This window comes from Falco peregrinus, chromosome 2 (genome assembly GCF_023634155.1).
Source record: "Falco peregrinus isolate bFalPer1 chromosome 2, bFalPer1.pri, whole genome shotgun sequence".
Classification (NCBI taxonomy): Eukaryota; Metazoa; Chordata; class Aves; order Falconiformes; family Falconidae; genus Falco; species Falco peregrinus.
The window spans coordinates 108,484,687-108,510,033 of NC_073722.1; the positions used below are offsets into that span (position 1 = coordinate 108,484,687).

Consider the following 25,347-nt stretch of genomic DNA (forward strand, 5'->3'; position numbering starts at 1 on the left):
ACACCCTGCCTGCCCCCCTCCGTCCTAGAGCAGGGCTCTCCCTGGCTGCCGCATGGAGCGGGGCTCTGATTTTACTCGCTGGCGTGGAGTCTTGGGTGATGCAGCCTCCAGTTCGGGGTCTAGCCATGCATCCTCGCCTCCCGAGCAGAGACCCTCTGCCAGGACAAGGGTCCCTCTCTCAGGACCCGGCTCCACAAGGCAGCACCTTCTGGGGGAAGGGGATGGGAGCCCCCTGTGGCTCATGGCACAGGGTGGTGGCACCTATCCCTCCTCTCCCCTGGCCTGAATGCCCGGCCCTACTTGGCCCTGGCAGTTTGGGGAAGTGCTCCGAAGTGAAGGGAAAACCCAGAGGCATCAGCCTGGCTGTAAGCAGCCCGGGGAGCTGTGTGAGCAGCTGGCCATGGGGAGCAGCACTGTGGATGTGCTCTGTGCCTTTGCCTGCCCAAAGAACTGTGGAGGAGGCTGCTTGGGGTGAAATGTGCCTCTGATGAGCCCCCGGGGTTCTTTCCTGGTGGGAGGGTGCATGGCAGGAGAAAGGGGGTGTCTGTGCCCTGTGTGTGGGGCAGCTCTGCCCCATTGCCCTGGACAGAGCCTCGTGTGCAGTTGTGGGGCGCCGTGGGGAGGGAACACAGGACAGCGGTGCTGGGACCATGCCTTGGCCCCTGCGTTCTCTGTAGGTGTGTGTTTTGCTGCTGCTGCTGGAGCAGCCTGGGTTCCCCTTGCACCCAGGGCTGGCTGCCAGAGGGGAAGTGCAGTGTGTCCCGGGGGGTGGCAGAGGCCGGTGAGAGCAGGGCAGGGACTGAACATGCCGGTGAGCCAAAAGGGAAACTGAAAAAGCTGCTGGGGGGATGAGTAGCTCTTCTGTTCTGCAGCCACCGCACGGCAAGCTGGTGGTGCTGGTGCCCGCACCATGTGCGGGGAGGTCCTTCATCCCCGAGGGGGACATGCTGGCACAGTCATGGTGGGGACATCCTGCAGTCAGGACAGCACAATGTTTATGGTGGCTCCTCTGGCTTTGCCACCCGTGACCCGTGGCAGCAGAGGGCAGGAGGACATGGTGGCTGTGTTGGTGCCCCCATGGTGCCCTGTCCTGGGACAGGGACGGACTTTGCCGATGCAGGGCAATGGCTGGAGCAGGGTGCTATGTGGGAAGTGCCATATGGCAGCTGTCCAGGCTTGTCACCCCAGTGGGGACCCTGCAGGCACTTCTACTGCTGGTGAAACCTCTTGGGTGCAGCTCCAAAATCAAGGTGCACGTCAGGCAGCTGCCAGCACTGGGCTCTGCCAGGCCGTGGTTCCTCCGGCTCCTGGCGCAGCAGAGCACGGCGCTGCCGCATTGAACCTTGGCTCACTGCTGCTCTTGGCAGTAACGCGATTGTCCAGCCGTCGCTGGCTCCGTGCAGAATGGACCCCAGACACTTGTCCAGGGCTCTGTGCAGACCTGGGGGGTCTCTGGGCATCTGGTCTCCCCTGCTTGCCCCTGTGGGATGTGCTGGTGGCTCTCATGGGTGGGAGAGGGACCAGGGCCCTGGCTGGCTGCTGACACCTCCTCTCTCCCCTCAGCGCTGCTGTACAAACCCATTGACCGCGTGACGCGGAGCACCCTTGTTCTGCACGTGAGTGTGACACCAGTCCCGGGGGCGGGGGGGCTCTGTCTCGTCTCCATTGCTCCTGGGGACCCGCAGCTGTGGGGAATGCTGCTGGGGGGGTCGCTGCAGGCAGGGCAGTGCCCTCTGGCCACTCACCTCTGCCTGTCCCCTTCCAGGACCTCCTGAAACACACCCCTGCTGACCACCCTGACTACCCGCTGCTCCAGGATGCCCTCCGCATCTCGCAGAACTTCCTCTCCAGCATCAATGAGGACATCGATCCCCGGAGGACAGCGGTCACCACCCCCAAGGGCGAGGTGAGCCAGGGGGGTGGGCAGTGCCTGGGCAGAGGGTGAGGGCTGAGCCCTCTGCCAGCCCCTGGTTGGTGTCTCTACCCTGAAGAGCCCCATGGTGCTGGGCCAGGAGATAGAGGATTTCCTCTAGACGCAGTCCTGGGTGCAAGGTTGGGGCTCTGCCTGGTCTTGCTGGCACCCTACTGAGCATATGGGAATCCAAATAGCACCCAGAGGACATGGACCTTCCCATGCTCCTGGTGGCTGAGCCGTGGAGAGGGACAGGAGCATCCATGCCCTTTGGTTTGTTGGCCTTTGCTCCCTGCCCGCTCTCATGCCAGCCCTGGTGCCCCGCAGACCCGGCAGCTTGTCAAGGATGGCTTCTTGGTGGAGCTGTCGGAGGGCTCACGGAAGCTGCGGCACGTTTTCCTCTTCACCGACGTGCTGCTTTGTGCCAAGCTGAAGAAGACAGCGGTGGGGTAAGGAGGGCACTGGGCGTGGGGAGAATGCATCCCAACCTCCCCATCCTCCAGCGGGCTGGGGGATGCTGGGAATGGGGTCAGGCATCGCTCAGTGCCCGTGCCCCGGCTGCAGGAAGCACCAGCAGTATGACTGCAAGTGGTACGTGCCCCTGGCCGACCTGGTGTTCCCCTCGCCGGAGGAATCGGAGCACTGCCCGCAGGTCCACGTCATTCCCGACCATGAGCTGGAGGACATGAAGATGAAGATCTCGGCCATCAAGAGCGAGGTGCAGAAGGAGGTGAGAGGAGGGTGTGGGACCTGCTGCCGGGGTGGGTGCCTTCCTTGGGGTAAGGGTTGGGACACGGGAGCCAGTGGTGCCTGTGAAAGCTCCTGTCTGCTCCCCCCCTGCAGAAAGCCAACAAGGGCCAGAGCCGGGCCATTGAGCGTCTCAAGAAGAAGATGTTTGAGAATGAATTCTGGCTGCTCCTCAACTCGCCTGCCATCCCCTTCCGCATCCACAACCGCAACGGGAAGGTGAGGAGGGTGGGCAGGGAGCCAGGCTCAGCCCTGCCTGCACCCAGCCTGCTGCATTGCCCTCTCTTTTACAGAGCTACCTCTTCCTGCTGTCGTCCGACTACGAGAGGTCTGAGTGGAGGGAAGCCATTCAGAGACTGCAGAAAAAGGGTAAGTTTGGGGCTGCTGAGGCTCTCCTGGGGCTCCTGGCCCCCCCAGGGGCCATAAGGAGGTCCCACAGGATTGCAGCCCAGTGCTCTCTGGTCCCCATGGCCAGTGCTGGCTGTGTCCCTCTGAAGCTCCTCTCATGTCCTCTCCCAGACCTCCAAGCCTTTGTCCTGAGCTCGGTGGAGCTGCAGGTGCTCACGGGATCCTGCTTCAAGCTACGCACCGTCCACAACATCCCGGTCACCAGCAATAAGGACGGTGAGTATCCGCTGGGCTGGCAGGTCCCTTTTTGCCTCTGGATGATGCTGTGATGGTGCTGAGGGGTCCCCTGGCTGGAGCAGGGTCCCTGGCTGTGCGGGGGGACAGCTACCCACCAGGTGGCACTGCCGGAGCAGAGTCGGGCTCCCAGGCAGTGCCATCCCAGCTGCAACATAGGGCTGCTTTGGGGGTCTCTCCAGCACCCCCACGGGCTGGGCAGTACCAGGGTGGCCCCAGGCTGAGACCCAGCCAGCCCCCCTGGGAACCTCCCCCAGGGCGGTCCAGCAGCAGGAGAGCTCGGGATGTCCGGCAGGGATAATGGGCAGCAGGGGATGCGTGTCCCCTTCCAGACCTTAGGAATAGCTCTCCAGGGGTTTGGGGACATTGGGGTGTCACCGCAGGCACCTAGCTCTCACTATGGCAAAGGCTGCCTCGGGGATGGCCAGGGCGCAGGAGTCAGCAGCTGAGCCCTGACACAACCTCTGCTCTCCCCGCTGCAGACGACGAGTCCCCCGGGCTATACGGGTTCCTGCACGTCATCGTCCACTCTGCCAAGGGCTTCAAGCAGTCTGCCAGTAAGTGTGGGTGCCCACCCTTGCTTGGAGGGGCCGGTGTGATCAGAGGAGCTGGGGTCCAGCATGCTCTGCCCACAGTGGTCCCCCAGGAGCCAGTAGGGATGTTCCTGGGGTGCTGAGCGGTGTTTGCTCCCCCAGACCTTTACTGCACGCTGGAGGTGGACTCCTTCGGCTACTTCGTTAGCAAAGCCAAGACCAGGGTTTTCCGGGACACCACCGAGCCACAGTGGAATGAGGTGAGAGTGGGACACAGGGATGGGACTGTGCCCCTTGTCCCCTTCTAGCCGCAGTTTTGAAGCTGCTCTGGGGTGCTGGGGCTGAGCCACCCTCCTTCCGTGCCCAGGAGTTTGAGATCGAGCTGGAGGGCTCCCAGTCCCTGCGCATCCTCTGCTATGAGAAGTGCTACGACAAGACCAAGCTCAACAAGGACAACAACGAAATTGTGGACAAGATCATGGGCAAGGGGCAGATCCAGGTATGGCTGGGGCTTTTGTGCATCTTATCACCTGATGGTGAACTCTTGGGGCCAAGCACCTGGGTGGGAGGGTTGCTCTGGAGTGATGCCTGGGGTGGGATGCTTAGCAGCATGGTCAGGCAGCTCCGTTTTGGGGAGTGGGGTACAGGGACTGGGGCTCCGGGTTGAAGGCAGTGAGGTGGGTGGGCAGTAGGCATGTGGCTGATGGTCCTGGAGCACAGCAGCTGCAGGAGGAGGTGGGACAAAGTGAGAGGGGGTCCTGTGGAGGTGGCAAAGCCAGCAGCCACTCCCCAGATGTGCGTCCAGCCCTTCTGTGCTACAGCCCTGGGGGCTGTGGGGAGGGGGTCGGCACCCGCCCCAGGGAGGGTCTCTGAGCATGCACCCCCTGCCCCTCCCCGCCAGCTGTGGCTGTCCCCTTCTGCCACCATCTGCCTCCCCTGTGCCTCCATCAGCGGCTGTTATGGCAACAGGGGTTTCCAGGGCAACGGCTGAGCTGCCTGTGATTGGTGGTTGCCAGGCAGGGAGGATGGAGGCCTGGGCTGCCCTGAGGTGCTCCCAGGTGAGGAGGACTGGGACGATGGGGGGAGGGGGGCAGGCAGCCCCCAGCCCCCCCATCCCCCCAGCACCCACCATGGCCAGGCTGCAGGGAGGCCCAGGGCAGTGGGGAGTGGTTCGGGGTGGGGGTACCCCTGCGTTTTCCAGGGGGTGACCCCCAATTCAGCTACCTTCCCTGCTGTGCTGGGGACAGTGTCACGCCTGGGACACAGCTCTCAACCCAAGGCCACTTCAAAGGGCCTGGCGTGCTGCCCCGCTCCGTGGGAAAGTGGCTGAGGGCAGGTCCCAGGGGAGCAGGGAGCAGCATGGAAATGCTGCTGGGAAGGGGACACTGCGGGGGGGACAGCACCGCACTGGGCGTGCAGGATGGGAGCGGGGGCTCGGCTTTGTCAGCGGCTTGTTCGTACCTGAAATCACCCATCTGTTGTGCTCTCCCCTGGGAAACGGCGGTGTGGGGGTGGCACTGGGCCAAGCGGGAGGGCTGGGGCAAGGAAGGGGCTCCAAGCCCCGAGGGGATCAGTCCAGCTGTGCTTTCGGAAATAGCCCGGGTCAACAAACATGAGTCACGCTGGGAGATGCAGGGGTCGGGACGGGGACAGCACAGCTCGTCCCCGCTGTGTGAAAGTTGTGGAGGAAAAAAGAGAGAGAAAGAAGCCCTGGGGCTGCTTATCCCAGGGAGGTCCTGGCTGGACGGAGCGGTGTCAGGGTTAAGGCTGTCCTGCCGTCACCCAGAGCCACAGCTCGGCCCCTGGCCTGGGAGTGGGTGGATGGTGGGGCAGGGATGGGGCAGCACAGCTCCAGACAGCGCTGCTCGTGGGGCTGTGGGTTGCCAAACCCCAGTGCTTGCCCAGGCCCCTTGCCTGCTGCCCTGAGCTGTTGGGGCATAGATGCCGCCCTGGATGGTCCTTACCCTGGCTGGTCCCTGGGCTCATCATGAGTTGCTGCTAGTTCCACTTAGCAGCAGGAGCAGGAGATATGGACCACACAGGCATCAGCAGCTTGGCAAAGGCCTGTGGTGTGTGTGGGGGTGCCAGGATGGCCAAACTGCCCCTGCAGCCAGTGCTGTGCCCACTGCCCAGCTCTAATCTGATGGCCCAGGCACGTGCGTCAGCCACAAAAGCAGCTTAACGGCATCACAGGCTGGCGGGAGTGGGTCAGCATGCGAGGGGGATGCTACAGCCCCTCTGCGGGGAGCAGCGGGGGCCTCACGAGGCTGCAGAGGTGCCATAGGTGGGAGTCATGTCCTGTCAGCACAGAGGACGTAGGTGGGTCCATGGAGGGGCTGGGGTTGGCACCAGTCTCCTCTCGAGCATCCTGGCAATGAGCCCCGAGGGGTCTGCACCGTGGTGAGCATCAGACACCTACCCCAAGCCCCGTCCCCATGGCTGGTGGAGGGTGGGTACCCTGTGCTTTGTGGGTCCAGCCATGCCATTGACTGCTTGGTGGCTCGGCTGTGGCTGCTGGTTGGCATTAACCCTGTTTTGTTGTTGTTAACCCCATTTTGCGTGCAGTTCCCAGGCTGGGACATGCTGTGAGTAAGTAGATATACCATGTCCCTGTGGGGAGAACATGGTACAGAGGGGGCTTATGTCCCCGTGGGGGGCTCAGTCCTGCTCTGAGCTGTCGCAGTCACTCCCAGCAGCTGGGTTGTGTCCACTTGGCAGGGGTGTCTGGTGCTGTGACAGGGTGGCAGACAGGTACTGTGTGTGGGCAGAGCAGGCTACAAGCACTTGTGCCCACATTGCAGAGGGGAGAGCTGGGTCTGGCCCCCTTGCCCTGGGGCAGGCAAGGAGACAGGCAGCGGGTGCATGAAGGGGGTCTCGGGTTGATGGGGCAGAATGGAGCAGCCCCTGTTTGATGCGTAGGGGGTATGTGGCTGTTGAAGTAGAGCCTGTGTTGTCATGGGCATGGTGCCTGCTGTACCCACAGGGAATAGCAGTCCATCTGTCTGTCCCCCTCTCTGGGCTGGCGGAGGCTCTAGAAGGGGTGACTTGTGGTGTTGGGGCTCCCCAGACCTGCAGGAATCCATAGGGTGATGCATGTGGACTCAGGGGGCTTCTGAGGGTTGGACTGGGGGGCAGTGGAAGTCCCCCCCAAGCCTGCACCTCACTATGTCCCTGCCTGTCAGGAGGAGCAGCAGGCAGGGACCCTTCCAGGGCTGGGGCGAGGGGCAAGCCCTGCCTGCACCCCATCCCCCTGCCCGGCAGCCCTGCCCCACCGCATCGCCCCCAGCAGCGGGGCTGAAGGGCATGAGAGGGCACAGGGGGGTCCCCACCAGTCCCTAGGCCTGACAGGAGACCCCAAAAGTCCCATCCCCTTGCCCCTCGTTGAGCGTGGGAGAGCCAGCCTGGCTCCTCCGCGGAGCCGGGGATGCTGCGGCCAACGGTGACGATGCCTCCCGGGGCGCGGAACGGATGATGGGTGACAGTGGCTAAGGGCGGTGGGGAGCCCGGGCAGCCCCTCCAGCCTTCCCCAGCGGTGGCAGGCGGCAGGGCGAGAGTTAAACGCGTGGGGGCCGCCGGGGGGGGGCTGCCTTTGAGTCACTTCCTCGCAGAGGGAGGGAGGGAGGCTTTTGGGGCTGCCGAGCTGCCTCTCCGCCTGGCTCACACCCTGAAGATGAGCCCTGGCCGCTGGCCTCTCCGCCGCCCTAGCCGGGCTCCCCTGGCTGGTCCCTGCCGCCCCGGCCACCGCTGACCCCCCGCCCAGGGATGCAGGTGCTGTGCTGAGCCAGCCCGGGCCAGCCTCGCCTCCAGCCGAAGGGGTCACCGCGCTGATGGAGGTGCTGGTGCAGCCGGACGGCAGCCCCAGCCCCGCGGGCGAGCGGCCGGAGCACGGCGTGGAGGAGCCCGAGGGCAAGCGTCCCCCCAACACGGGCGCCCGCCTCTGGGGCAGGGTGCGCAGCAAGCTGCTCCGCCAGAAGGTACCTCTCGGGGTGCAGGGGGGGGACACGGCTGGCGGGGATGGTGGTGGGCACCGAATGGTCTCTGGCACAGTTTTGCAATGTCGCTGGCCTCTGCTGAACGTGGTGACTGTGGCTTTTGCCGGGGGGGGGGGGGCGGGGAAGGCTGTGATGTGGGGGGCTGTGTTACTTGTGGGGAGAGGGCTGTGGGGTATGTGCACGGAGCAGGAAGGCTACTTGGGTGCTTTGGGAGCTCTCAGAAGCAGTTAGTGGCCTGTGAGGTGTTTGTTTTCCTCCTTCCCTCTCCTGCTGTGGGGCTGGGGGGCACCTAGCTGTTTGCACTTGGGGGTCCTGTAGAGAGAGGGCAGGGACCCCCCTGCCTGGCCCCAGGGTGCACCCAGGAGGCAGCGATGCTTGCAGGCTGGCCGGGGCTGGGCTTTGGGGTGTCTGTGTACCCTCTCTTGCTTGTTTTTCAACCCCCCACCCCGGGTCCCCCCCAGGCTTCCCCCAGCTCGCAGCCGTGTCGCAGCCACATCAGCCAGCGCTGCCCATGTCTGCGGGAGGACGGAGGGCAGGGGTGGGCAGCAGAGGTGACAAGGGAGGGGGCACAGCACCATTGCAGGCTGTCCCAAAGCCCCTGCGATCTCATGGCCGGAGCAGGGGGGCTCTGGGGGTTTCCCTCCGTGGGGTTCCCCTGGGTGGGGAGCTGCTGGCTCAGGGCTCAGCTGCGACTGTGGGCAGGAGCTGCCTGGGCCTGTGGGGGTCCGGTTTGGTGGTGGGGGGGCTGGGGTTCAGTTCGCTCAGCGGTGGGGCTGGGGTTCGGTTTGCTCGGCGGTGGAAGTGGGGTTTGCTCAGCCGTGGCTGGGGTTCACTCGGCGGCGGGGCTGGGGTTCGGTTCGCTCGGCGGCGGGGCTGCCTGTGACGCAGCGGCATTAACCTCGATTCTGTGCCGCCACCACTGCTCCTGCAGAGGGGATTAAGGGGCAGTGAGGGCTGTGCGGGGAGGCTGCTCAGCGGCTGCTGCTGGCTGTTGCTGGGGCAAAACATGAGGGGGTTTCACTTCCCAGCCCCCACGTGTCCCCAGCGCAGCCGCCAGCTTCCCTGCCTGCTGCCAGCTGGGACGCGCTGGGGCTGCAGGAGCTGGATGTGGCCCCAGCAGGTCTGTGCCAGGTCCTGGCATGCTGTGGGTGCCTGCTGCTTCTCAGGTCACTCTCAGCTGTGTATTGCTGCTTTTTTTTGGGGGAGCTGTGCTTTGCTGCCGGCAGCATTTGCTGTTGTGGGGGCTGCTCTGCCCCCATGGCATGGAGTAGCTCAGGGGCCGCTTGTTCCCTGGGGAGGGAATGGCTGGCATGGAGGTCTGGTGGGGGCAGCTGGTCGCTGGAGCCAGGGTGGCCACGGGAGGCCAGGCTGCGGTGTCCGTGGGTGCCACGCTGATGGGAAGCAACCCTGGTTGTAGCAGCTCCCCCGGGATCCTGCTCCCCGGGGCCGTGGTGATGGCCTCACTGGCTGAGTCACCAGTTTGCTCCTGATCAGGCTGATGGCTGAGTGATCTCATGGGCGTGAGGCACAAGGAAGGGACATGTCCGGCCTGGCAGCCCCTGCCCTGCCACAGCATCCCGATGCTCAGGGCCCTGGAGACCCTCCATGAGGGTCTGGAGCCATCCCAGTTCCTTACCTGGAGCCCTGGGGACCCAGCACTGCTGGGGTCTGTTTCAGCTGCCACTATCTGCACAGGAGCTGTACCCACAGCCTGGAGGTGTCTTGAGGACAAAATCCAAGGATGTGGCCTCATCCCCTCAAAGTCCACAGTCATCCTGTGCACAAGACAAGCTGCAGGCAGGGGCTGCAGGGGGGAAGCGCAGCAGGACTGGGGGGTCCCTCTGCCACCGGAGCCTCCCCAGGACGCACTTGCCTGCCATGCTGCTGCCTTGTCCTCTGCAACCTGTGGCCCTGTCCTACAAGCAAATACCTTTGGATAATTTGGGAAAACAGGCTGATGGCACATCCCTGTGGCCCAGAGCAGGGGGTGTTGGATGAGAGTGGCACCGCAGGGATGCTCTGGGCATGGACACCACCTGAGACACGGGAGGGAGCAGCCCGGAGAGGTGCTGGTGACCTGGCTGGGCAGTTTCCCCAGGCACAGGCTGGTGTCTAGAGCCAGCCAATCTGCCAAAGAGGAGCTGACATCGGGGACAGCAGCATGTCACTTGTGCCATCCTGCACAGCACTGACACAGAGGCTGTTCCCCAGAGCTCCCAGGCCGTAAGTTCCCCACCTGCCCAGGACATCCCCGTGTTGTGCTGGAGCAAGGCAGCTCCCTTTGGAGGAGAAGGAGATGGTGGTGGTAGCAGAGATGGGGTGTTTGCCAGTGCTGCGTGGGCAGGAGCAGCCTCTGGCTCTGTGGGTGGATGCTCCCGTCTGTTGTCCCACGCCTGGAGACGAAGCATCAGCTGTGGCTTTGCTTCCTGTGGGGAGCGGGCAGCGTGGCGGTGGGTGCCCGTGGGCAGGGCTGGAGGAGCGCTGGGGACAGGTCACAGTCAGTGCCCCACGGGTCACAGGCACACAGGGACCTGCTCCAGCTGCAAGGGAGCTCGTGCTGGTGGTACCAGCTGAAGTAGCCCAAATTCGGGGCTGTGCTGGCTGCAGCGGGGAGTTGGATGGGGACAGTTCTGCCCGACTGGGGGCTAATGGCTGCGGGGAGGTGGCATGCTCGTGGTAAGGTCCATGGTGCTGGCAGCAGCCAACCTGGCTTTTATTAAAGCTTTCTTCAGAGCCCTGCTAAAGCCCTTCCAGATGTGAGCTGCCAGGGCCATTGGAGCCAAGGGGACCTGGGGGACGGGGATGGGGAAGGCATATGTGGTGGATGCAATTAAACACGCACGGCAGAGCAGGGAGGCCCACAGCTCCTGACCCAGCTGGGGGGGCGAAGGGCTTTGCTGCCGCTGCCTGGGGCTTGCAGGGTTGGATGCTGCCATGAGAAGGATGGTGCTGTGCAGGGAAAAGGGCTGAAAACCTGACAGGACAGGCAGTGTTGGGTTGGCTTTGGCCATGGTGGGTGCATGACAGCGTCACAGGGGGATCTGGCACTGAGGGGGGAACACGGGGGAGTTGGAGCCGCAGGGCTGAGATTGGCGGCAGCCTTGTGATCCTGGTGTACAGACGTGCTGCAGGGCCCCACGGGAGCCCAGGGCAGCTGCAGCCTTCCTCCTCCTCCTCCCGCTCCCCCCGCTGCTGTTCCCAGCAGCCGCAGGGCTGGCGGGGAGGAGGTGGCGTGGCGCTCGCTGGGCTCTCCCGTGTGCCGAGCTGGAGTGCCAGGGAGGACTCCATGTCCCGAGCCATTCCGGGGCTGTGCTGGAGACCACAGCGTTTCCCGCGGCACCGCAGCCACTGAGGAGCTGCTCGGGCTCACGGTGGCACTGTGCTGGCCATGGGGCAATGCCACAGTGCTGGGTCTGTGCCGAGAGCCAGGGCAGCCTGAGCCTGTCCTCGGGAGCATGGGGGCTTCTGTGCAAGAATAGACATGAGGGACCCCACAGTCCTCTCCATCATGACATGCAGTGGCTTCACGGGGAGCCAGAGGCTGGAGCTGGGGAATGGCAGCTCCGTGGTGGGAGCAGTGACTCTGGACATCTTTGCATTCGCTTGGAGCATCTTCCAACCCAGCAGCTGTAGGAAACTCCTGTGTCCTTCAGGGGTGACCCCACATCCTTGGCACAAGCCTGGCAGCTGCATGCGTGTGGCCCTGGGAGCCCCCGCCACCCCCCACCAGCTCCCACATCCCATCCCCTTCCCCAAGGGGACATTAGTGCCGGGCTCTGCCGCACTGCCCGCCCGCCCTGTGTATTACAAGGATCGATGGGGCCAGATCGATACCACCAGCTGGGGACTGAAAAGCCCCAAAAGGCAACTGCACCCTCCTCTGCTCAGCCCTGGGGCCCAGCGCCCACCACGGCATGTGCCAGGGCCTTGGGAATGCCAGCACCTCGCCATGGTGGCTGGGCACTGGAGAAGCGTCACCGAGTCCCCTGCTAGCCCCTAAGCCAGAAATAGCAGAGCCCGTCATTCCCAGGGGTTATAAATAGCCTTGGCTATGGGGAGATGTTGTTTTTCTGCATGGAAAACGCTGCCCTAGTTCTGTTTCATCAATCTGCCACCAGAAATAGTCCTATTTCTTAGAAATTTCTTGCTGCTCGGGTGTGGGTTAAAAGCACTGCCTCGCAGGGGGTCGGGGTGGGCAGGGTGGGCAGGCTGAGCCCACCTGGCTTTGGGGCACGGCCAGAGGGACCTCAGAGCTTCCCCTCTCCATCCTCCTGCCCTGGGCAGCACGGTGCCAGGGAAGCACATCCCGTGCCCCACACCATCTGTGGGTCAGGGGCTTTGGGGGCTGCCGGGCTGGGCAGCAGTGGGACTGGCATGGGGCTTCGTCTCTGTGGAGCTCATGCACCATCTCTCCTCGCAGCTGGACCCACAGGCTGTGCAGACCAAGAACTGGCACATGGATGTGATTGAGATGAACGGGGTAAGCGGGGTTGCGGGGACCCACAGCCCCTCACTTTAACGGCAGCCCTTTCCCTGGAGCTGTGCCGTGCCTTCATGCCATGTGGAGGTGACGGGCCGGGGCCGGGCTGCTGGGACTCACCCCGTCTCCTGCAGATCAAGGTGGAGTTCTCCATGAAGTTCACAAGCAGAGACATGAGCCTGAAGAGGACCCCATCCAAAAAGCAGACTGGCGTCTTTGGGGTCAAAATCAGCGTCGTGACAAAGTACATGCAGGGCCGGGGGAGGCTGTTCTGCTCTGGTCCCATTGGGTGGGGGGGTTGCACCATGTCCCCTTCTCCGTCCTTGCACCATGTCCCCTTGCGCCCAGCAGAGCTTAGCTTTTGCTTTCTGCTGGGGACTTGCCCGTTCTTTCGCCAGTCCCATCCTTCCCACCTGGCATGCCCATCCTGCCCCTGGCCCAGGGTCTGTCGGGCTGGGCTGGCCGCTGGGGGGTCCCCCGGGAATCTTTGCTCACAGCTCTGCTTTCCGAGCCAGACGCGAGCGCTCCAAGGTGCCTTACATCGTGCGCCAGTGCATCGAGGAGGTGGAGAAGAGGGGCATCGAAGAGGTCGGCATCTACAGGATCTCTGGTGTAGCCACTGACATCCAGGCATTGAAAGCTGTCTTTGATGCAAGTGAGTGACCTGGGGGGTGGCCACCCTTCGAGTCCTGTTCCCCTAGGAGAGTTCACAGGCACTGAGACCCCCCGGGTCCCCTGCCCTGCAAGCCCAGGGTCTGGTTATTGTACTGCATGTGTGCGAAACGTGCCGGTGTGCCCAGGAAGGGGCTGGGGGTGAGGAGGAGGGTGTAGCTGGGGAAGCAAATGCCCAGAGGTCCCAGCCTTGTTTGTGCTTTGGTGTCTCTGAGCTGCTGCCGCGCCTGGCTGGCTCCTGGGAGACACTGAGTCAGGCCAACATTGCAAATGGATTTGCAAATTGTTCCATGTCCCGTTGCCTGGCCAGGCAGGAACCGCTCGGCTCTTCCCAGCCCCAGCCTGGCTAAACAGGGCTGTGGACCCAGCGGTGCTCCCTGCCCTCCGGCCAGCAGTCTGCCCGGATAGCTGGGGTGATGAGGGGGGCTGAGATCCAGAGGGGAAGGAGGCACAGGAGGCGTCACATGTGGATGCTCTCTGGACAGATAACAAGGACATCTTGGTCATGCTGAGTGACATGGACATCAATGCCATTGCCGGCACGCTGAAGCTGTACTTCCGCGAGCTGCCCGAGCCCCTCCTCACTGACAGACTCTACCCCGCCTTCATGGAGGGGATCGGTAAGAGCTTGGAGATGGGGAGGGGGTCGGTGCCCAAGCGTGTCTCTGTTTGACATTGCCTCCTCTGGGATGGGAGACTCCCAAGGGTCCTTCCCAGTTTGGCCCACTTGGTCCTGGCTGTCCTTGCTGGCTCTAGGGCAGCTTGGGGCTTGTGGGGCTGCCCCCCAGGGTGCTGCAGAGCCCTGCAGGGCAGGGCCAGCCGCTGTGCACTGGCTGCTGGGAGGCATGTGGCCGTGGTGGGTCCTGCTGCTGCACGGGATGTCACCAGCTCCTGTCATGAGCCCTCTCCCTCCTTGTCTTCAGCCCTCTCGGATCCTGCTGCCAAGGAGAACTGCATGATGCACCTTCTCCGCTCGCTGCCTGACCCCAACCTCATCACCTTCCTCTTCCTGCTGGAGCACTTGAAAAGGTAACAGCTGGGTTCACGGCTCCCGGGGGAGCTGTCAGGGCAGGCGGGAGCTGTGGGACTGGTCTGTCTCGCCGCTTGGCCTTGGGCATGGGACGTGAGTGGAGCTGGAGCCGTGGTCTGATTCCTGTGGTGCCTGTGCGGCTGTGGGCTGATCCTGAACTGGAGGCAGATGATGCTGTGCTGGTGCAGAGCAGGGCTGCGGGTAGCAGCTGGGGCCAGCAGCTTGGTGTGGGGCAGGTGGCAGAGTGGCCCTTTGCTCTCCCAGCCCCTCCAAGAGGGTGCAGCCCCAGGTGTGTCCCAGCTTCCCTGTCTCCTGGGCTCCCTGAGGTCCTGGCCAGGCTGCAGCCTGTTCAGGCTGGGACCCAGCACGCCATGAGTCCCTTTGGCTGATGTTGGTGTTGGCTTCCCATGGCTGCTCTCTACGAGTCCCATAGGATGCTGGAGGGAACCTGGAGCCACTCTGCCTCACAGAGCAGCCTGCTGTAGCCCAGGGCCACCGGTCACAGTGCCAGCAGGACCGTGCAGCGCACGGCTGTCGGTGCAGGACAGCTGTGCAGGGAGCAAACGTCCTCTGGCAAGGTGCAGCTCCTGGCTGCCACAGCCCGCGTGCAGCTGGTTGGGCAAGCGCTCCACAGGGAGCAGCTGGCCTCGGCACAGGACAGGGAGTCAAGCAGGAACCGTGCAGTGTCCCTCTTAGCACAAAAACAGTGCTGTGGCCCTTCCCACCAGGCCAGCCCCGGCAAAGCCAGGGCAGTAATCCCTGTAACGTGTCTGCAGCAGGTGGCCAAGACCCAGAGACCACCAGCTCTGCGGGCATGTCCCAGAGCTGCAGGTGATGCCCTGTGTTGCTTGTCCTGGGGCCAGCGCAGCAACGCGTGGCTTGCCAGGCTTTGCCTTGGCCCCAGTGAAGCCCATCTGAACCCCAAGGGGCTGGGCAGTTCTGGGGCTCGCTGGGGGCCTGAAGCCCCTGGAGGGCAGGGGGCTGGGCAGGATGGTGGTGTAGCACATGGCGCCTGGCCAGAGCTGGCCATGAGTTTAGGGCTAGAGGCTCACGGCTCATGTTACTTGCATCACAAATATTTTTTTTTTTCCCCTCTGGTTTGGCTAAAACCAAACAGAAAAAGTGATTGATGCTGGGGGGTGGGGAAAGAAAAATCCATTTCCATCCTGAGAACCGGGCACAGCCAGTTCCCACATCTGCTCCCCTGGCCAGAGCTCAATGGCGCAGGCTGTGCCGGGGAGCACGGCTGCCTCCTAACATGGCAATGTTGTGGCCCTGGTTCCCTCCATGCAGGCTGGCTGGGGTCCCAGGGGGTCGGCGGGCTCGGGGGAGCTGCGGGGAGCTCCCCATACCCTGCGGGGGCTTGGGAAAGGTGGGGGCCCCACAGCACATAAGCGAGCAAGGGCTTGGTCGCTGCCACATCACACCCAGGGCTCCCGGCCAGGCCCAGCGGCTCAGCAGAGGCCGGGAAGGGGGCAGAGCTCCCTGCCCTGCACCTGGGTTTGCCGGGGGCCATGAAGGGCAGTGGCAAGGCGGAGGTGCCCCCGCTGGGTTTTTGGGAGAAGGGAGGCCAGCACTTGTCCCCCCACATCGCCCTGTGGTTGCCCCGCTCTGGGAGAACAGCGCTGGGGGCTCACACTCCCTCTCTCCCCGTACCCCGGCAGGGTAGCTGAAAAGGAGCCTATCAACAAAATGTCTCTCCACAACCTGGCCACGGTCTTTGGGCCGACACTGCTGAGACCTTCAGAGGGGGAGAGCAAGGGACACCTCACGCTGGCCTCCGACATCTGGTCCCACGACGTGATGGCCCAGGTAAGAGCTGTGCCGGCAGCGCGGGGCCGCAGCCCACACCAGCACCCCTGGGGTGGGGAGCAGGGGGGTTTACCTGCCTGCCTGGGTGGATCTGTCACTCTCTGCTGGATGTGGCTGCACAGGGACAAGCTGGGAGATGGCAGCTCTGCCCCTTTCTGGCCTAACACCCCCCATTTGCCTGCTACAGGTCCAGGTCCTTCTCTACTACTTGCAGCATCCTCCCATCTCCTTCACTGAGCTGAAACGCAACACACTTTACTTCTCCACGGACGTGTAGCCTGCAGGGAGAAGGCACCAGCTGCAAACACTCCCAGCTCCCTGCTGGGGAACACGGACTGGATCACAGCCCCCCAGGGAGACCGGCCTGGACCCAGGACGGTGCTGCCCACAGCTCCTGTACAATCGTGTACCTGTGGCCCGGTCCCACCCCAGGCGCCGTGCCTCTCTGTAAAGTAGTCGTGTCTTATGTACCTTCTTGTGTTCAAGAATTGTTTTTATGTATATTTGTTCAACGGAAGAGGTAGTGACTGACAAGGGCTGCGGACGCAGGCTTCCTCCTTGGCTCATTTTCTCCTGGACTCCTTTGTGCCGGCTCACTCCTACCAGGCACACCTTGTCTCGCCCAGCTCGAAGCCTGCAGCGTCCCACGAGTGCCTGTTTCGCTGCCCAGCTCCCCTGCCCCATGCCTGCATGTGCAGCACTGGCTCGCTCCAGAGGCTGGGAGCTTGCGGGCTTCCCTCCCTGGTGACGGTGATGACCAGCTCTGCTTTGGCTTGCTGCCTGCGCAAGTGTTGGACCCTGTGCCTGGATCCCGCTCTGGCCCGAGCAAACCTGCGACCGTGAGAGCAGAGGAACGGGGTGCTGCTTCCTCCTCGTCACGTCTCTTCTGGATGCTTTCAGGCCAGTCCTCTCTACAGCCCTTATCCTGTGCTTTGCCTGTGCGCGTGTAGCGTGGTGGTTACGTCCCTCGCTGTATCTCGCCTCCAAGTAGCGTTTTGGGGTAACCCATCACACAGAGCTGGAGCGAGGGGTGCTATGCTGGTCTCCATCCGTGGCAGGCTTGAGGGACAGCCAGCTGGGCAGATCTGCTGCTTCTGCCAGGGGCTGACCCCAGGTCTGTGCTCTGGCACCAATGGGGTCCCATCAGGGCGTGTGGATCCCACAATTTCCCCAACAAGCCCTAGCAGTGCGGGGAATGGGGTCCCTGCCATTTCCTTACACCAATATCTCTGCCGTAGCAAGGCGTGCATGCCCCTGCCAGCCCAGCACTGCCGCAAGGATTGCCGACGCTGGCTGCACTCTGCGGCAGAGCTTGCCAGGGCACCAGCGTTCCTGCCATGGCCATGGGAACGGAGAGGTTTTTGTCTCCCTCCTTGGCCTTCCCCAAAGGCAGCGCATGGTCCTGCCTCAGCGCCAGCCAGGTTGCTGGAGGCAAGTGCTCTGTGGCAGCTGGATAGTCACCCAGCCTGGAAACCAGTGCGGAGGGGTGGGAGGAGTAAAGCCTTTGTGGCCCTCGCTACCAAAGGCAGAAGTGCTTTGCTTTCTTTCTCACAAAGCAGCTGCTGCTGGGCTAGCCATGCCCAGCCAGCTCAGGGCTGTTGTAGTTAGTGGCTCCAGTTCTTGACTCCCCAGAGCTGATGGCTGGAGTCGTCACGCCACATCCCAAGGCAGGATGGCTGCATACCTGTGCTTACTGCCAGGCTGTGCTCCAGCTGCCCGAGTGCCTGGCTCCCAGTATGTCCCCCACCTTCCCACACTCACAGGTAGGTGCAGTTACCTGTTGGGACACAAAACCTTTCGCTCTGTGAGCCGAGTCTTGTGTTCTCCTGGGAAAAGCCCCCCCTCCCTGATTGTGTTGGCCCTGTGCTCTCCTGTGCCAAATGGAGATGGATGACAAGTGACCAAGCGTATCCCTGCTCACAGTGGCGTTGCCTTTACCCTCCTGACTAACAGACTGTTCCAGGTAGAGCCCAGCCGCCTGCCACTGAGGCACCAGGTATGTCCTGAGCCCACCTCCCTGGGGAAGGCAGCACCTGCCGGCCCTGCACCAGCAAAGCAACTAAAGGAGGGGAGGTCTGTCAGTCCCCCTCCGAAGGGCTCACACTCCAGACCCTGCTCCTCTTGACTACCAGCTAAACAGAAGGGAAACAGCATTGCAGAAAATAACCAGGCGTCTGTCTTGGCCCTGGACCCAGTAAGGAGGCCGAGTTTTAGATCTGACTGCACAATGGATCCCTGTGTGTGTCTGATTTGTTACATGTGTCCAAGTCTCTGTCCATGATACTGTCATTCCAGATGGAGACTCTGTACAGCCAAATTCCTGCCCCCCCCGCCCCCCATGACAGTGGCTGGAGGCCTGGTCCACACAGGCCCGGCACAACGGGCTGCGGCCGTCCCCATTGACTGGCTTTTGCTTGTCCCTACAGGAAGAAAAAGAGGGGGGGGTGGACTCTTGCAGCTACAGGTAGAATAGAACTGTTAATTAATATTTGACTTTCAAAAGTTGTTAAGGATATATTTTTGTTTGTGTTCTGTTTCAATTTCTGTAGATTATGAACTTTAAATCGCTGTAAAACATGTGAGGAGAAAAAAAAATGTTAATAAAAATGCAAAGCCCCAACATTTGCACAAAAGGAGCCCTGTAGTGCTGCTGTTCGCACTAACTGATCACCTTGGCATCACAGCTGCTTCTCTTTCTGTCGTGGAAATCTTGCTAGCTGCACTTTAAGCCAGTGGTATAAGCACAGGCATTGTGCCAGGCAATCTTTTAAGAGACATCTTATGGTTTGGGCTACATCCTTGCATTTCAGTACATTCTGGAGGGAAAAAAAACCTGGACAGTCTGGAGCCAGCCTGTTTAATCAGCCCAGAATTACTCAAGCTTAAAATTCAGCTGACTTGCACAGCTTCTGGCCTGAGGATACTGAACAGGCACAGCAAGGGACATCAGGCGATCTGGAAACCTCATCTGATAGATCACATGGTGCTGTCTCCCCACTTCTTCCCATGTGGGAACGGGAGACGATATGCCTCCGAACTGACCGCTGACCACTGTACCAGCCAAACCACCCTGCTAGTGTTGCTCTTCCAGGTAAGCAAGGTCTGTCACCATTCTGGGATGTCAAACTGTGGATGCAAAGGAGAGGAAGTGGGTGAGAGAACCCCTATCAGGTGTCTGCACTGAACCAGAAATCCCACTGCCTCAGAAAGATGAGGGTGGGTGTTTGCCCTTATGAAGTGGCTCAATGAAAGTTACAATCAGCCTAAACTATCCTGAGTAGAAAACTTACCCCCTGAGGTCTGAGAACAGAGCTTGGTTAGAAATGCGAGAGGGCTAATTTTAATGCAAATCAAAAAGGGAGCAACTCCTTGAGCTAATGAACAGATGTTTTGACTTCAGTACCAAAGTTAATGCAGAAAAAACACTTCATGTCCCCCAGTGTAGCACTGGGGTGCTCAAAGGTGGTACAGGGACGTGATGGGAAACAGACTGTGCTAAGCGAAGCCCAGTTGTCTTAACAGTGTTTTACTCTTACGACTCTGCTTTCTAGTCTCACTATCAAACTGCTGGAACTAATAGTGTGAGCCTGTGGCAGTTAAAGCAGTAGCAAGATTATTGGTACTCCCACAGAGAGGTTAAATCAGGCTAGCCAAGCGGCTACAGAGGATTATACTTCTGCAACAACCTCTTTTTTTCCCCTTAAACTGTTTTGTTCATCTGCCAGTAACCACACGGTTCTAAGGCTAAAGATTCCTTTTTGCTTTTCCCTTTAAGACATGGTATAGAAAGCTGGCTCTCATCTCTGTACTTGAAATAAGACAAGTTGTACAGATGGTGGTTTGTCTTCAGCTGGTATTTTAAGAAAAGCCTGGAACAAACTTATTTCTCCACAGGGTCTTACCTCTCTCCCCAACAGAGTAGCAAGCTGCAAACTGGTAACTGTTAAAACACTTGCAGCACATTCAAATACACGGTAACCTAAATCACTGAGTTTCTTTTTGAAGATTGTCCTCTGGCCTCTTTTGATGCTAGCAACAGACTTAATCAAAATCAGACACAAAGGATCGAAAAAGCTCCAGGTCCAGGCTTGTTTCCTGGAAACTGAGAGTCAGCTGATCCGTCCTGGAGATACTGCTCACTGCGCCTGGCTCCATCCTCGCATACTCCCGCAAGTCTGCCTGAAGCAGCATGCTGGGGCTCAGAGCCAGAGTATTGTTAGTCATTCGGGAAAAGTGGCCAACACCATCCAGCTTGCACTGATCAGGACTCCAAAGGCAGTAGAAAGGTAAGCCTGATGGTTCTTCTGCTGTGATGCAGCAGTGTTGGAACAAAAGGGAAACTTGCTCCCACAGGATCCTGCTGTTACCGTAGATAGTAATCAATTGCAGCGGAGAAAGCGGCAAATCCACCACAGCCGATGACCCCTGCCTTCAAACCAGCTGCAATGCAATAAGAGTGGGAAAGAATGAGACAAAATAGGAAAGATATTTTTCTTCCCAGTAACTAGCATACGCTGTGCTGGCTTGAAGAGCTTACACCTGCAGGAACCTGGCAGTCCGCTACCAGGGAACACTGGCACTACCACTGCCCAGGGTGATGGGGGCAACCTGGCACACACTGGACTGAAAAGTACCACAGCTGGACTAGCATGGCACACTGGCTGGGCACTGCATCGCTAGGTCTCCCCGCAAGGGACAGAAAAGAAAACACCAGTGGCCACTGCTGACTTCAGTGTGCTCTGATCTGAGCACTGCAAGATGCTTTGCTGTTGGACTAGGGAGGGATAGCAAGAGCAGCTACTGCTTTGAAAGCTCTAAGAGGGTTAGGTCCAGGACAGACACGACTCGACAAGCTCAATTAGAAGCACTTTCAAGAGCCCTTTCTTTTCTTTTCTGCTCTGTGGACAGTTTTTTTTCTTAAGAAGAAGTGAAAGAAGTTTGATATTTCTCATGTGCAGAGCAGATCTCTTCTTACTTGGGGCTTTCTCCAGATGTCGTTAGCACTCAAGGCTTCCCAAAGTCCCCACTTATGCCTGCTGGACTAAAATCCCAGTGCTCCAGCTCTTTTACAGCTGAATAGAATTGTCTGTTTGAATTGATACATGAGGAAGGAGGAAAGCATTTTACACAGTGTGTAAATTAACAGAGTTACTGCCAGTGAAATAGTATATATAAGTAGAGCTCTGTTAACGCAAGTGCTGTAGTTTCAGAGAGTTGCTCAGTATGTATTTTTGGCTCCCTCCCCATAACACCATAGAAGAGTGTGGATAGCTAACACCATTTCCTGATTTTTCTTTCAAGTCAGTTCTGTTAATTTCCCTCCAATCTCACTGTCCTGTATGACCAAGCCTTTCCTACCCACACATATCTTTCAAGCTGACAGGAAAGCAATAGCAAGAACAGTTCTGCGAGTCTGGAGTGCACTCTCATATTGATGTCACCATAACCCCGTGCAAAGAGATTTGTAGCATGTGTTCCATTAAAAACACCACATGCTGCGTAACCAAATTAAGAGTCTTATCACAGAAATAGCTCATAGCAGGCACTACCAACCTCTGAAGCCAATTGCTCCTCCTGTGATGCAGCCACTAATAACACTATTCTTCCAGTCTGACTTTCCACGATACTATGGAATTAAAAATCAGAGTCAACAAGTAAATACAGAATAAACACTCAGTATTTGTACTAATACCAAAAAAGACTGAATGATCTTCCAGCCCCTTCTCAGCTGAGGATGTTTTTCCCTCTATTCTCAGCAGATGGCCCCCTGCACTCTCAAACATGAGACTTGCAGGGCCAGGAGAAGAGGAAGGAACAAGTCACCGGGAGAGGCAAGACAAATCCATATGGTGCAATGCAGTGTTACAGCAAAGATTCTTAGGTGAGCCCATACAGCCCCCAAAACACAGCACTGTGCACTAGCACCACCTCAGAGATTATAAAGGCACTGTAACTAAATGAGTGCAACACCAAGCCTGGTTCACAGCACCCTGCTGACAAAGATGTACTATATTTCTATAGCCAGAGCACGCTGTTTTTTCACCAGTGCAGAGAACTCCTTGTTCTGCTCCATTGTGCAAGCAGAAACACTCTTCTCCTAGATGAGTTAAGAAATAATAGTGTCTTTCAATTAAAAGGCAGTACTCAAATTCGTAACAGGCTAATTTTCCTATTTAAGAAAATGAATGGTAGATTTACTACTAAGCTGCACAAGGTCACTTCTTGCTGTAGGGGCAAGATGAAAATAGGCCTGTTATTTAAGAACTTCCATCAAAGGATCCCTTTCTGCTTATGGAATTCTTAAAGGCTCAAATTACCATGTTGCAACTCACAGTTTGATGTTTTAAAGTAGCAACAAGTACTTGTACCTGGGGTTTTAAAAATGCCTATACTTGGCAATACATTCAGGACTTGAACCAAGAAGGACTTTGCTATTGCATACACCTCTGCTCATCGTGTTGGCAACCAGTAGGTCTGAAGACAGGTGTCTCAAAGCTGAAAAGCTTTGATGGCCAAGAGACAGAACATACTATTCCTCTGCCCATTTATAAAGGGCATATACGTGCTTATTTGGATCTAGTAAAAGAGATTATTAAGTATACAAGAAAACATTTCTTAATGCCTAAGAAGTTATTACTCACAGATTCTACCACACATTCAGTGCAGGAGAACATGGCACCCACAATGGCAAAGTTCTTTGCATAGGATATGCCTCGCTGCCCCATATCTTTGAGGACCTCTTTTGCAGTTGGTGTGCGATAGGGATCCTTGGGATCAAACCCAACATTAGTGTCAATGCCAGCTGTGAAGACACCAAATGCACCTCCCAGAACAAATCCTGTAAAAGACAAAGAGTATACAATGAACCTTGGCTGGATTTGAGCAGCACATTCCCCACAGCCACCAGAACACCTCTGCTCCCACTGTCTGTCAGTGCTGCCACACGGAAGGGCCCGCACGACGGTCCGTCTCTTGGTATCACAGACGCTGTTGGTGACACCATCCTCACTGACAGCCTGTGCTGTGCTGAGGAAAGGCTGGGAGCACCTCTGCCTTTGCAAGGCAGGCAGAGATCCCGCTCTGGAACCTGGGCCAGACGCTGAAAGGCTCAGAGGCAGGAAAATTAAACCCGGGGGTCCCTGTGCTGCAGCCGCTTCTCCATCCGCCCCTCTCCCGACGCCACAGGACAGCGCCCCCCCCCCCCCCCCCCCCGCTCCCTAACGGCCTCCACTGCCGGCTGCCCCGCCACCGCTTCCCCTCAGCGCCCGGACCCTCCAGCCTCCCCCGGCTCCCTCAGCCGCCCCCGCCGCACCTCCCACGCAGGCCAGCGCCGCCTTGAAGGCGCAGCTCTCCATGGCCCGCTCCACCATCTTCTGCTCCTCGCTCTTGGGCGGGCTGGGGATGCCGCCGAGGGCAGCCGGGTCCCAGGCGCGGGGCCGCCGCTGCTCGCCCACCAGGTGCTGCAGCAGCAGGCTGTACTGCAGCGGCGGCGGGGGAGGCTCCGGGCCGCCCGCAGCGGAGGACGGCGGCACCGCCACCATGACTGGGCCTCACACACCCGCCGCCCGGCCGGCCCCGCGGCGCGGCCCGCTCGAGGCGCCGGTAACGCGGGTCCCAGTAGCCGCGGGGTCGCACGGGAGCTGTAGTCCCACTGAGCGGCGGCGCCCGCCGCGCTTCGCCGCGCTACGACTACATATTCCGGCGTGCCCCGCGGCAGCACCTCACAGAGAACTACAACTCCCGGCAGGCTCCGCGCGGCGGGGAGTGGGCACGGCGTCTCACGGGATTGGCAGTCCCCGGGGCGGCGGGGGGACTACATTTCCCGGCGCGCTGCGCGCCACCCCCCTGGCGGCCGGTGCCTCCGCTGCAGGTGAGGTGAGGGCTCCGGCTGCTGGAGCATCTTCGAGAGCGGCGGCGGCGGCAGCAGGTGAGCGGGGCTCGGGCTCCGGTTGCGGTGGGGCAGGCCGGCGGCCTCGCCCGGGGCAGCCGCAGCCTGGCTGAGAGCTGAGGTGCCGCAGTGCGGGAGCGTGTCCCGTGCCCTGGCTGAGGTGCGGGGCGGGGGCGGGAAGCTCTGAGGTGCCGCGGCGTTCGCGCCGTCCCCCCGCCGTTCGCCCCCTGACTGACTTCTGGCGGCGCCGCTGTCTGGGGGCAACAGGTCCCGCGGCGGGGCGGGCGGTTGCAGCCCCTCCCGCGCATTCGCTCCGGCGGGCGGGACGCGGGCAGCCCCCCGGTGAAGGCGGCGGGTCCCGGCGGAGCCCGGGGTGGGCGCCGAAGCCGTTGCCGGGGCCCGGGGCCCGCGGAGGGGGCTCGGCGCTGCGGTTCACCTGAGGCGCCGCCGGCTGCACCGGCGGGCGGGAGCCCGGGCAGGCGGCGGTTTCCCTCCGCAGCCGCCAAGCGCCCGCTGAGGTGAGCTGAGGCGGCTGGCGGCCCCTCGGCCGGAGGGCTCCGCGCCTGAGCTCTGGAAAGGTGTCTCCGCTCTCCCAGGTTTTCCACAGGCTCGGTGAAAACGCCAGAGCATCGGGCCACCGCGGGTAGCCTTTCTGAGGAAACCGCGGCAGCCTCCGCTGTAAAGCGGTAATTTGGCTTCAGGACTTCGGCATCTCAAAAGGACTTAGAGAATAATCAAGATTTGCCTCACCATCGCAAAATGCAAACTTAGGTCATGTCAAATCATATGGAAACCTTGGCTCTTGGAAGCTTGCCCTGTTAGGTAGCGAGGTGGGAAATGTTGTGTTTGGTGGTGTTTTGGTAAATAAGGTGCTGTGCGCGTTAAAAATCTTCTGCGTGATTTGCTCGTGTTGCATTTTGCTGAGCCTGTTTTACTTTCTTGTTCTTGTGGATGAGAACATGTGTTCAGATCAGCACAAGTGAAGATAGGTATGTCTTAAAAATAGCTTTCTTGACTTTGTGGATGTTTTTCTATTTGAATTACAAAAGTTACTGACAGGTTTTTAAACCCCTGAGTAATAGCTGTGATAGTTTCAATGGAATGCTTCAAAGTAGTGTATCTAAATAAAAAGAATTATTAAATCTTTTAAATAGTTTTCAGTTAAAGAATGCATTTAAGTCTGAAACATTCTGGACACTCTGAAACGCAACTCATTAGGGATCCCAGAGTAATAAATTTTCTTTCTTTTTGTTATCCTTTGCACTTTTGACTTATGTCTTCGTTTAGGACTGGATAGCTAGGTTCAAATAACGATTTAACTTGATGGTTTTACCGCTTCAAATATTTCATTATATCAAGTTCCTTTTCAACAACTTTCCTCTTAATTTCCACTGCCCTCTACTGGCAGGACCAATAGGGTCCACCAGCCCAGTGCTCCCTTTCCAGTTTTTTTGTTTGTTATTTGCTTTCCTTTCTTTCTTTCTTTCTTTCTTTTTTTTTTTTTTTAAGGTCAGAAATAGTGAAAAGCATCCTGTTAAAATCTACTGAAACAGTATTTTTACAAGGTAGAGAAGGTTGCTGGCAGGCTGATCTCCCTAAGGAGCACTGAACTTCAGATTTCAATCTTCTCCTTTATCCA

At 59.5% G+C, this 25,347-nt stretch overlaps 2 protein-coding genes across 5 annotated transcripts in view; one reads left to right on the forward strand and one right to left on the reverse strand.

The window, feature by feature from the left end:
- The window catches only part of ABR (ABR activator of RhoGEF and GTPase), a 41,186-nt gene extending 22,730 nt beyond the window's left edge, over positions 1–18,456 (forward strand). For 3 of the 4 annotated variants that reach the window (XM_055795894.1, XM_013301596.3, XM_013301594.3), the window contains 17 exons: positions 1,564–1,616; positions 1,766–1,906; positions 2,240–2,361; positions 2,477–2,642; positions 2,756–2,878; positions 2,953–3,028; positions 3,179–3,283; positions 3,784–3,858; positions 3,997–4,094; positions 4,202–4,333; positions 12,247–12,306; positions 12,441–12,550; positions 12,822–12,961; positions 13,464–13,598; positions 13,902–14,007; positions 15,673–15,820; positions 16,008–18,456. In XM_055795894.1, coding sequence (XP_055651869.1) covers positions 1,564–1,616; positions 1,766–1,906; positions 2,240–2,361; positions 2,477–2,642; positions 2,756–2,878; positions 2,953–3,028; positions 3,179–3,283; positions 3,784–3,858; positions 3,997–4,094; positions 4,202–4,333; positions 12,247–12,306; positions 12,441–12,550; positions 12,822–12,961; positions 13,464–13,598; positions 13,902–14,007; positions 15,673–15,820; positions 16,008–16,097 — 1,880 coding nt within the window. In that variant the 3' untranslated portion in view covers positions 16,098–18,456. Of the gene's footprint in view, positions 1–1,563; positions 1,617–1,765; positions 1,907–2,239; positions 2,362–2,476; positions 2,643–2,755; positions 2,879–2,952; positions 3,029–3,178; positions 3,284–3,783; positions 3,859–3,996; positions 4,095–4,201; positions 4,334–7,458; positions 7,809–12,246; positions 12,307–12,440; positions 12,551–12,821; positions 12,962–13,463; positions 13,599–13,901; positions 14,008–15,672; positions 15,821–16,007 lie in introns of those variants that run through there. The other variant, XM_027791012.2, reaches the window with a different exon arrangement.
- Positions 18,457–19,655: 1,199 nt separating this feature from the next.
- TIMM22 (translocase of inner mitochondrial membrane 22) lies at positions 19,656–23,440 on the reverse strand. Its single transcript, XM_055795895.1, has 4 exons — positions 23,133–23,440; positions 22,462–22,658; positions 21,374–21,446; positions 19,656–20,260 (listed from the first exon to the last, which is right to left on the reverse strand). The coding sequence occupies exons 1-4, from the start codon at positions 23,359–23,361 to the stop codon at positions 20,184–20,186; spliced, it is 576 nt and encodes a 191-aa protein (XP_055651870.1). The 5' UTR covers positions 23,362–23,440; the 3' UTR covers positions 19,656–20,183.
- Between the last annotated feature and the right edge of the window lie 1,907 nt (positions 23,441–25,347).